Source organism: Mastacembelus armatus, chromosome 22, assembly GCF_900324485.2.
Source record: "Mastacembelus armatus chromosome 22, fMasArm1.2, whole genome shotgun sequence".
NCBI lineage: Eukaryota > Metazoa > Chordata > Actinopteri > Synbranchiformes > Mastacembelidae > Mastacembelus > Mastacembelus armatus.
This window is the reverse complement of record NC_046654.1, coordinates 13,846,242-13,858,362: the sequence shown is the minus strand read 5'-3', so window position 1 is coordinate 13,858,362 and position 12,121 is coordinate 13,846,242. Positions and strand designations below refer to the sequence as shown.

The following is a 12,121-nucleotide window of genomic DNA, read 5'->3' as shown; positions in this document are numbered from 1 at the left end:
AGTTTTCTTAATGACACAGCATATAATGTGATGGTGCATCAGTTTAATTTCCATGTCATTTGTTAAAAGTGTAGGCAGTGAGGGCCATTCTCTGTGGGCGGCAGGGAGAACACATATACACAAGTATTGACTGTTGCTACAAGTAATCAGTATCTCCAGTAAGTTATTTGAGGAGGAGACAAAGATGTGAAAATTTTTGGATCATGGACGGAGTAGAGTGTAAAAAAAAGCTGGTAATCAAAAAGCTGGAAAAATGAGCCAGAGACAGTTTTCATACCCTGAAATTGCAGGGTGAGGCCGGACTGAGGTAAATCGAGTATTTTGAGCATTGCGAACAAGATTTTTGTCCGCCCATGCTGCTGTGGCTGGTTGCCAAAAGTATTATCAGAACCACTGGCACACCAACTAAATGCCAACCCTTAAACAGCCTCCATAAGAGCTGTTTTGTTCAGGCCAAGTCAAAGTGAGCTGGATAGGATCATAGATAAAGATAATGAGAGGTTTCAGAATGAGCTGGAAAGCAATAACTATGTGCTGGAAATTTTTAGGAGACACTTTTGTCTGGTCTACAGTATGATGATTAGCTATAAATTATTGTAAAAAAAAAAAAAAAAAAAAAACTTTCTGTAAAGAACATAAATTAGCTTAAGGTTGTTTCATCCTATTGAAGTGCTGACTGTCATTGCTTCTACTCTGTTCTTTTAGGTATAATCAGCCGCAGATACGATCCTGGTCCTTCTCTCAAGCAGTAAGTAACCAGCAATCCTGCTGACTAAAAACAAAGTGTGTGTTGACATATCATCTATGACAGCACCTGCATACATCTGTGTCACTTTTCTATATCTACTGTGCAACGTGAGGAAAGCCACTGGCCTCAATCTTGGCCAAACGACGCGACATTGAGAGCCTCAGTTATAGGCCCATTACATTTCACACACTCTGTCTAAAACATGCAACTAAGGCCACCATCATCAGCCCCAGCTTTACTTTGTAAAGTGCTAATTACCATGTCAACATGTTTGAATACTGGATTTAGCTTTTAGTTTGAAGCAATGCCTCACAGAACTGGCTGCAGGCTCTTGCTCCTTATTTAGTGTGCAGTAAGCGGAAAGTTGATGCACCACCTATTGACTATGACAAATGTGGAAATGAAATGATCACAGGTCTAAACTCAGGATTGCTGCCTTTGCGGCCTGTACACGCACACACACACACATATATACACCACTGTATCATGAGTTACTGTCAGTCCCTCAGTTGCACGTTACCACTCGTGCAACTCCACAGAAGCCAGATGAATTAGGATCATAGCCAGAGGTGGCAAGTGAACAAATCTAATTTGTACAGATTTATGGTCCAATGGCAACTTCTCGTTGCACCAAACAAAATAACCTTGACCCTGCTGTGGATGTCTATATGAAATAGAAGAAGCAAAACATCTATGAAATGTTTAATTTTTTTTTTTGTTCCGGTCACTGACTTTAGATTATGTGTGCACACACCTGATCAGATACATCTGCTGCAAAGAAAACTCTTCCATTTCAAATTTCAAATCTCCTTCAGCTGCTCTTCAATACTGTATTTGGAGCTATAATGACTCAGTCAGCACATGCAGCAGGATCTAAACTGAGGAGGTGACCAGTGCCAGGGCAACTGGGCAGTTAGTACCAGCAGCAGCAGGTGGGGGTCATGCAGCCCCACCACACTGAGCAAGCTTGAATCTGATATCATTTCCAGGCCTGCACCCTTCCCCCTATACGCTCTGTGAGATTCCCTCAGTTAAATAATAGCCACTCTGTTTGCCGACTCTCTCATTTATCTCTCTCTCTTACACACACACACACACACACACACACACACACATTTTCTGGTCTCTTGGTGGGGGGAGGGATGGACGCTAAGTGCCGTGACAATTCTCAGCATGGCTTGTGATGGGAGATTGAGCGCTACAATGGTGTGACCAATGTGCATTCCCGTGAATCCGTCAGGCCTTTGACATGGCTTGCAGGCAAAATTACCGCAGAGCCACCAAAATACAGTTTCAGTGAAATGCCCCTTTAAGTCAGCCTAATGTGACATGCTGAGGCTTTTTCTTTCACCACAGAAAGGAGAAGAGTGTGAATTGTGTTGAAATCTTTTATTTAATTCAACACATTTAATTGAAATGTTTCAAGGGTGAGGCTTTGGGGGAGGGGTTAAGGGAACACAAGGAAGTTACTGGATATGGATGAGAAAGATAGGGTGACAAATGGGAGGGGGAGGCAAAGAGAAGGCTATGGTGTGAAAATGTAGAAGATATAAAAGGAAGGGATCTCTTCATGGTCACGTCAGACCACTTTCTGCAATACAATAGCAAGTGGACAGAGAGACGGAGGCCCCTGTCTTTACAGGGGCTTCAGAAAATATTCCGATCTTTTTGCATACTTTGTACTCTAGGGTTAATTCTGAATGGATTAAATAAAAATGCAAGATGGTAGTTCACAGACACTTTCCAATCTGATGGCGCTTGAGAGGATGTGTCAGGAACAACAGGATAAACTGTCCAAATCCTGGTGTGGTTACTGCATGGAAATTGATGGGAAAACGGGGCACTTTTATCCATTTCCACTTAATGTACAGCACAATAATGCATGCAAAGAAACGAATGTGTCTGAATGCTTCATGAAGCCACTGCAAGTTGAAATGAAATGGAGTCAATAATAACACAGGACTCCACTCAGGAATGTGTCTTCTGGTTTGCCGCCATCGATCACAGACACACTTGGGCCAGAACATCCAAGCCTCTGAACAGTAACAGGCCGAGCGGTGGTGTTATGACTACAGACTCAACTCCCCACCGAGACAGTGAAGGTTGTTGATAGCCAGGCCACAGCTTCCCTGAGTTATGAGGGGAATCTGTAATCTGAAACACTTATTTTCTTTTCCGGTTTCGGGGGAAAAAATTTGTGTTTTTGTGAACTTTTCTAAAAGTAAAAGAGAAATATATGCTTTGCAGTGCTCATGTAGCTCAGCCATGACCTTAACACTCCTTTCATGGTAGCGTTCTGTGAAATTCATTCAGTAGGTGCGCTCATTATGAGTTACTCCATCAGGCATTTGACAGGTATTTGAAGTAGTGATATGTTGTTTTTAGCTTTTGGAAAAGTGAAGCAGGAGAGCTCTATGCAGCCTATATTTTAGTTTTGTCACTTAACGACATGAGCTATATAACAAGCAGTGTCAGCTCTGTGTTCCTACTTAAACACGTTTCAGGAACATGTCATTCGTCCATGGTCAGTTTTTGATTGATTTTTTTGTGAACCTTAAAGCTGCCATATTGCGGGGACATGGCGACACCTGCTGGTCATGACCTCGAACTACAGGATCTCCCAAAAAAAGAAGAAGAAAAGAAACCATTCATTTCGCCTGAATAATAAATATGAAAAAAAAAAACAGTGACCATAAAGCGAGTCTTTTTTCACACTAAAAGTTGTTCTGCCATATTTTTGTCACTTCGGCTGCAGTTTGGGTGTTCCCCTCTGTGAAGTGAAAAAAAAACAGGGTAACACCCAAAGAGGTCCTGAACTCACCTGAAACCAGCGTCTTTCCTCGACATGCTCACTAAGGTTTGGGCAGGCTTTGAGCGGAGCTGTCGGGCCAAATTACGTTTGTTAAGGTTATGGTGGTGGCAGGTACAGTAACACTTTATATTGTTAAAATGATCTGAAACTAATTATCTTACCTGCCGACGACGCGTTTGTCTTTCCACTGGAACATAAAAAGGCTTTTTGACATTTAAGCCAGACGTTTCTGGATGCTGCTAAGGGTTTGTGTATTGGCATTTTAACTAGAGTTTCTCTTTTCCGATTACAGATTTACATTTTTTGGGGCTACATTCAATATTTATGAAATAATATTTATTTTACTTTAAAACACAAGATTTTATACATATTTTAAGAAACGCGTGTTACTCACGACACAGCTGTAAGGAATGATGTTTTCTTTGTCCTTCCTTTATTAGTCCTAGTTCTTTACATTTTTATTTGTAGCAGTAACCAAAACCAGGTTCAACATCCACACTGACTACACACTAATGCGAACTGAGAAATAAACAAGCAGATAACATGTAGATACTATCTACTATTGTGAGATGGGCAGATAACTGAGAACTAAACTGGCATCAGTCTAAATGGTGTAGATTCATTTTTCATCTTTTTGTAAATCTAGACACATTAGTCGAGAAGGAATCTCTGAGCTGAAACTCCAACAGGAAGTTTAGTTGCATACTGACAGTGACACATGTGCTGTGGTTTTTGTGGCGATCATCATCATCTAACTACCACATTCAGCCAGTCAACCCAAGCACCCAGAAAATGAGATTGGATGCATTTGTGTTGCGCAAGACAGGCAGACACACACACACACACACACACACACACACACACACACACACACACACACACACATATATACCCTGATGTGCAAAGGCTTAGTTAAGGAAAGAGCTGTAGTTTGCTGCCATTGTGTGAGCTTTTTGAGGTGCTGAGGATACTGGGCTTAAGGAGAGTGGATGTGAAGTGAATACTTAAAGAACCAGGTATGAGTCTGCTTGTCTTTTTTTTTTCTTGTTCTCACTGGACATGTTTGTACATTTGAGCCTGTGGTGGGTGATTAAATGCGAATAACTGCAGCAAGACTTGAAACTTAGGACCCTGTGAGCAGACTGCCACCAGTGCTTTTACATTTTTGGTCCACCCCCACCCCCTATGTGTAGCGTTCAATCTGTCATGGCAGGGATACATGACTGAAAAGACCCTTGCACAGATATTTCAGATATTTCTAATCCACAAAACGGTGTGATGGATGGTTGACACTACTACTCTGTGAAACTATATTTACACCCACATATTTGCTGTATTGTATCATGGCAAAATAACATTGAATTGTGTTTTTCAATAATGGCAAGTTGTTGGATATTTCGTAACGTGTGCTTGTGCTATTCACTGTGTCTTAGGCATCATTATCATATTAAAAATGAGGAACTTTAGTATCCAGAGGAAGTTAGTCAATGATGGTTACTTGGATTTCTCAATCTTTTTTGTGTCACTGTCATTTAGTTGTTAAATAGTAATGTTAACATAAAATGATTTAACTATTTTTATGCTCTGTCCTAGAGAAATGGACATTTTTAAAGTGTGCTAACTGCAGAAGAATCCTTTCAGCCCTGGTTAGATATCTCTAGTTTTTGCTCTATGTGCCACAGGCTAAATGAAACTGCTGACAGTGATTCTTGTCACTCTAAAGCAGAGTCAGCTCTGTTCATGAGCATCAACTTTTAAGGTTTTCAACTTTTAGCTGTGACTCAGCTTCCAGTTCCAAAGAAAAACAGATTCTGCTTTTTAGACTTACTTTAAATACACATTTGTGTTTTGTTTTGTTTTTTTCACTGTGAAAAATTTTAAAAACAAACTGAGGAACATGTCTGTGCTGCCTGTCCATGATGTCACTTCCTCTGGAGCAATAAATGGCTCATTTTCAGCTCATTTAGTCTCTCTGTGGGAAGGAATGTTGTCAATAAGGTTGTCTCAGAGCCGTGGAAGCTGCTGTAAGTTGTGTCTTTGTGTTACTTAAAACAGGCTGCCTTCCCCATATCTGTTTCTCCTCCCATGGCTGCTGATGATTACAACCCTGTAAGTTGTTTCTCCTTTTTGTGTGCGTGTGTGTGTATGTGTATGTGTGTGTGCGTGCATGACATTTACTTTGAATTTGACTTGTTCTCGGTGCTAATGAAACAGAAACGCAGCTTTCCACATAATGGTTGAAGTAGTTCTGCTTCTCCTATTTTGTGATGACAAAAGCAAACATTTATAGTAACAACAGTGAATACATCTACAGCTAAGTTTCTTTTTTTTTTTTTGTTTTTTTTTGTTTGTTTGTTTTTTTGGTTAAAGTTATTAGGGAATAAAAAAAGCTAAGTCCAAATCAGACCATGAGCAAAAAGAGACAAAACACAAAGCAAAGTCAAGTCACATGTGAGGACGTTGGAGAGGAGGGGGGCTGTGTGTTAACATGTCTTATAGAGCTAGAACAGCAGAGAGCAAATGTATTTGACACGCAGAATGAGAAACAGGATGTTCCTTGTTGCCTCTTCTTCTCTGTCTCTAATGTGTTCTCTTTCTCTCTCTGACTCTCTGACCCCGCGTTGTTCCCCTCTGTTCTTCTCACAAAGGTCTCCCTCCGACACAAATCCAAGAAGAAGAGCCGAGGAGGTAAGTTGTCACCCTAAAGCTCTCATCACTTTGTCTATGTGTGAACCCTCAACTGTAATTTGGACCCTCTGTGGGCGTGCGTGAAGTGGCAGGGCAATTAGAGTGTGCACAAGGGTTTCATGCTGCACTCGGCTGGGCTCACTTCATTTCTCTGCTATGTCAGCTCTGTGTGGCTGTGTCTTGAATAGTTCTGAGAAGCAAACGTGAATTTTTACGTGGAAATTACTGCTGGCTGATTAATTTTAGAGTAAATATTGGCTGAATGTAGTATGACACTTCTGAATTGACTGTTTCTGGATGTTGTGTGGGTATGTTAAGGGCTATTTTTAGTGCTCATTTGGTTGTTGATCAGACACAATGGCTGGTTTCAATTTGAATGGAAATGTTTTGAGTGCTGGAATTAAGAGTTCTTGCTTCCTCTGATGCAGTACTTTACTTCTCTGTGGACAAATGCGCGGAGATCTCTTTGCATTCATGTGCATATATGTTTTTTGTGCATAGGCAATGGAACAATGAGCAGACGGCGGGTCTCGGTCAAAGATCTGGGCCAGCCAGACCACCAGGGCTGGCTGTACAGGAAGAAAGAAAGTAAAGGCTTCCTGGGTATCAAATGGAAGAAGTACTGGTTTGTGCTGAAGAAGACAGCTCTCTACTGGTACACCAACCAGCTGGTGAGTATCCTTTCTAAACCACCTTTTCATGAGGGCATTTATACGTCTAAGCCGAAACACTACTGTACTTGAGAAACACTTGATCAGAAGTACAAAAATGAGTGTCAAAATTATACATCTGTTTTTTTTTTTTTTCTCTGGTGGTTTTTGGTTTCTGTTTGTTAATGTGAACAAATGTAAAGAAAAAACCACTATCAACAATGCCAGTGTCAGTACTTCTCAGCCTAGGCTGGTCTCACACCATTGTTCATTCTGAATCATACATAAATATCTTTAAAAATTATCATTATGAAAATATACTTTTAGCTTTTTCAAATAGCTGGGCATTGTAGTTTTTAGCAAATATGACTTAAATAGGGGTCAACAGTGTATTTATAGGGAATTATTTTCTGCTGCAGATGTGTCACATCTGGTGCTCTCACATGCTCAGCCCATCTTTTTCACATCGATGGAAATGTCAACCAGTGCAGCAATTTACAGTGTTTGACAATAATAAAAATATAAAATGAGACATTTTAGTTGATGTAGTTTGCGATGCTGTTTGGTAGCAGTACATTTGCAGTAAAAATACTTTGTTTTTTTTTAGATTAACAAAATATTACAAGGGTCAAGATTTCTGTCAGTAGAAATACAATATCTACCATATCTGAAAGAAAGAAACCAATTTAAACCCTCTTTCATCATGTTCAGCATGAAAATCAGCACACAGCTAATCACGACATATTTTATTTACATATCTTTGAAGTACAACAGTAATTCATATGCCACGTTCAGAAAAAAAAAAAGCTGCAGACCTAATTCTATCCATTGGAATCAGATCCAGTATAATATCAGTTCTAGTACTTTATAAGAAAGTAGTTTTGCTTGAGCTGTTTTTTTGTTTTTTTTGCACAAGTAGAGCACAGAGTGAACACAACTAAATCTGTTTTCAGTATTATCTTTTCAAAGGTCACATACATTACACTTATTGTGTCACAGACACAGTGTGAGGCACCAGAAGCTGCAGATGAGTCACTGTTGTCTTCCTGCCAACCTGTCATTTAGTCACTGTGAATATGATCGTGTCACTAATTACCAATCAGGCCTTGAAACCAGTATACGTTACTGACATGTTTGATTTATTAGTATAATGACTTCAGACATATCTGCTGTATGTCACCATTACACAACATGGTGGGAGAAAACAGAAGAAGTAGCGTTCTGTAATATCACGGCAGGTGACATTGCCAGGAAGTGGTTTGAAATCATCCGTTTAACGCTCACTGTTGTTCAATCTGTGTGTTGCAGGCAGAAAAAGCTGAGGGCTACATTGATCTCACCAACTTCATGATTGACAGAGCCCTAGAGTGCAAGAAGAAACAGTAAGCTCACAGATACCCTCTGAACAGGGCCGTTTTAGTCTGTTTTTATTAGATTACATAAGCTACCCACCGCCAGTGGTTTGAATAAAAAAGAAACTCTCTATAACTACTGTTGCATCTGAATGACACAGTGTTTCTAAACACCATGACAGGAAGTGAAAATTATTCATATAATCTTAGATGATGGTGAGTTGGAATTATTGTAGTTTAACTCTGTTTATATTAAGTTACAGTAACAGTAGTAACTTATTTTCACCCTGTTGAACCGTTTCTCTTAACTACTGTTCTCCCTTTTCCTCACACAGTGCCTTCAAAGCCTGTCACCCACAAGTCATGATGTTTTATTTTGCTGCTGAGAACCATGAGGAGATGAACTTGTATGTAATATATAAATACAACATAGCACATATTTCTGTTTATTTAAAATGCATTGTCTGGATTTGTCAAATAGCGTGAAGTTGAATAATTCCTTTTTATTTTTGCAGATGGCTGAATAAGCTTGGGCTAGCCTCCATTCAGTATGAGCCAATAGAAAGTAATCCTGCAGCTGGTGAGTGCAGATGCCCGTCAGATTCCTGTTACTTGTCGTGTTGTTGAATAAAAACTGTGTGACTCCAAGATGTGATCTTTCTTTAACTTTCGTAACTTAAATGATATTGTTTCAATTAACTTAACACATGAAAATCAGCAAATTTGGCCTTTTATTTAACAACAATGCTGATCTTTCCTGGTTGTTTGTGTCTTTCCACAAAAACATGGATTATCAGAGTGTTATAGTGAAGCCAGTGACCATGAAGAGGCTGAAAGCACAGAGATCCCCCCTCCACCGTACTCTGAACAGACTGTGCTGGACACTGTGGATGCATCCGGTCCGCCTGGCAGCACACATCAGGTCAGTCCTGGAGCAGGCTGCCATACATGGACTGTTGGTGTCACTTAATTAATTTATTAAAGTGTGTTTACTATGGTGAAGGGAGTCTGTTTTGGCTCTTTTAAACTGTAACAGGACTGCCCTGTCCAACTGAACAAAACTTTGTTTCATTAATGGTGTATCATGATATCTGACTCTGGTGTATCTGTATTTCAGGGCACCCTTCCTCCACCCTACTCCTCCACAGCACCCAGTGAAGCCAACGGTTCACTCTCATCACCCGTCAGCACGATGACATCGCAGAGCTCAGCCTCGTCGATCACCAAGCAGCGGCAGTCCTGGTTGGACCTGGTCTCTCAGGCGTCTCCTCCTATCGCTGGGGAAACTGCAGTGGTGTGCTCAGTTCAAGTACACTCGCGTCAGACCCCGCGAGAGGACGGAGAAGACTCCCAGGTGGCGGTGGGCCCGGCTCCCCAGGACTCTTCAGAAACGGGGCCTAATGAGGAAAGTCCCTCACCATCCTTTGCAGTGGGGGAGGCACAAAGGGATGTTTTAGGTGTACCAAATAACGGTAAGATTGCATTTTGATCAATTATTATAGCTTTGCAACTTTTACACTCTATAAACTGACCAGACTATCTTATCATTTAACTTTTGGGAACTTTTTAGCAAGCCAAGTCAGTTGATTCTGTTTTTGAGCTATCTTTTATTTTAAGTTAAGAAGAATGCATTTTCACTTCCCACCACATCATTTGATATTATAACAAAACACAGAACTGAGAACATTTTATGTCCTTCACAACTTTGGTTAATATCTGTGCTAAGAGGAAGATATGTATGTGCAGGGACCTTTTTTAATCTATTTGAGATTTATACCCTGTTTTTTTTTTTTTTTTTTTTTTGTCTGTGACCTACCATTAAACAGTGTTTATATATTCTTGATCTGTGTTTCATGCAAATGTACTGCTACCAAAGCATTTTGGCGTTTTTTTCTGACTCAGTGTTAATCATGTGTGTGGTGATGGTATACTATAATCTTTTGTAATTGCAGAGTATAATGGAAGCAGCTCAGATGAGATGGAGAAGCTGTATATTCATCTAAAGGAGGCCAGCCTTTCACCGATTGGTGATCGTAAACCATCCACGAAAAGGGAATTCAGGACTTCCTTTATAAAACGCTGTAAAAACCAGGCTATCAATGATAAACTGCACCTCATCAGGACACTCAACAGCACATTAAAGGTACATTTTATGTTTCATTGTGTTCTCCTCATCTTTTCTGCTGTTTTTCCATGTTTGATTTTTATTACAGTACAGCTAGCAGAGAAAAAAAAGGGATGTGGATGTTTTTTATGTGTGATTTGCAAAACAGTGTAGTTTTTTTTAATTTGTCAAGTTGTTTCATTTTCTTTGCTCCTCTGTTTCAGTCGAAAGAAGCGGACCTACAGGCAATAGAGCAGGTGCTGTCAGACACAAAGCTAACCTCAAACAAATTCAGAGAGTGGAAGGAAGCCAATTTACCCTTGGTGCAGGAGATCTGCGTTAAACCAGACCAGCAGGTGGCATCACAGGCCACAAAAGCTGCAGCATCAGTCACTGCTGCTCCTGTGATCGAGACAAGTTTATAACTGTTTGTGACTGTTTTTACTGTGTCTGGACTTCTCGGTCACATACTACTGTTTTCTGCCGGGACTACCGTTCCATATCAGCAGACTTTAAGTGCTTTTTAACAACTAACTGGATCAATGAAGAGTATTTTTAGTTCCCAAATGAACACTGTGCAGTCATATGATTAGCAGGTCACATTAAAATGTGAAAACTGTCTTAGTATTATATTTACTGTTGGATTTGTAAGATTAGCAAATTTTACAGATGATGTTTTTATGTTGTTATTCTGTGAACCTCTGCATAAATTGTTTTGATATTCGAATGATGGAGTATGTTGAAATAACAGACCCATTGTTCTCTGCATGGAAACACTTTTTACTGTATGTATGGTTTATCTATTTTGATTTTGTCAGCAGTGAGCATTTTTATTTTTATTTTTTATTGGTGCCATGCACCATCAAATGTGTTTTACAGTAACCTGTGAACAATTTGTATGTGATGTTTGCCCTAGAAATTCTGTTGTCATACTTAACAATTTCCAGACTGAAGACCATGCGGGGCTTGCACTGACAGAATAAATGCTCTCTATTAATAGTAATGTCAGATTTGAATTTTTAGACGTCAGACTGTCAAGTCCTACTACAACATCATTTAAAGCCACAATATGAGTAATGGAATCATTTTCAGTAGAAAAAGCAAAAATGCTTTTGACCACAAACATAGACTGAAATAGAAAATATATCTTTTATTGCTAATTTCATAACAACTTTGTTACTAACCAGTAGCAGTGGTGTATACAGTGTATTGGAATTGAGGCGAGATGTAGCAACATCCATTTGTAGGTAAACATAGGATGCACTGTGGATAATTCTCAGCCCTTACAAACAAGCCTGGCTTACCCAAACTATGTAAGCTTCCAATTACAGATACCGAGTTGACGTGGTCATCGGAGATCAATAGGCATTAGGGAAGTGTGCCACGGCTCCACAGAGCAGCACATTTAGGAAGCTCAGGGCAAGCAGCTGCTGTTAGGGGCCCACCCAATCTCCCAGCACAAAGATGTAGTTATTCTGAATTATATGTCTGTTTTTCATGTTAAATAATAACTTGTAAATAGTTGTGCTGCATGAATGTGATCTTAACACTCCATCTTGTTTCTGCTATGAAAGTCAGTGTGCTTGTTCGTGTACAGGGAAATAAAGTATTGCCACAAGGATGGACGTTTTCTGCTATTTTGAATGGTCAGTGTTATATACATGATTGTGTGCGTCCGTGCACAGCACCCACTGTGACGTAGCCTGGGCCTAGTGTATCACAGGGAGATGATTGTTTGGTACAACGTGTAGTGCGTCGACGCTGACG

The 12,121-nt window shown here is 40.0% G+C and overlaps 1 protein-coding gene across 1 annotated transcript in view; it reads left to right on the top strand.

Annotated features, from left to right (window-relative positions):
- Positions 1-11,975, top strand: part of LOC113125806 (connector enhancer of kinase suppressor of ras 3) — a 42,585-nt gene extending 30,610 nt beyond the window's left edge. Inside the window, exons 15-25 of the mRNA XM_026299433.2 lie at positions 706-748; positions 5,616-5,669; positions 6,209-6,248; positions 6,750-6,919; positions 8,207-8,280; positions 8,586-8,657; positions 8,766-8,830; positions 9,048-9,172; positions 9,368-9,722; positions 10,203-10,393; positions 10,579-11,975. Coding sequence (XP_026155218.2) covers positions 706-748; positions 5,616-5,669; positions 6,209-6,248; positions 6,750-6,919; positions 8,207-8,280; positions 8,586-8,657; positions 8,766-8,830; positions 9,048-9,172; positions 9,368-9,722; positions 10,203-10,393; positions 10,579-10,779 — 1,390 coding nt within the window. The 3' untranslated portion in view covers positions 10,780-11,975. The remainder of the gene's footprint in view (positions 1-705; positions 749-5,615; positions 5,670-6,208; positions 6,249-6,749; positions 6,920-8,206; positions 8,281-8,585; positions 8,658-8,765; positions 8,831-9,047; positions 9,173-9,367; positions 9,723-10,202; positions 10,394-10,578) is intronic.
- The last annotated feature ends 146 nt before the right edge of the window (positions 11,976-12,121 follow it).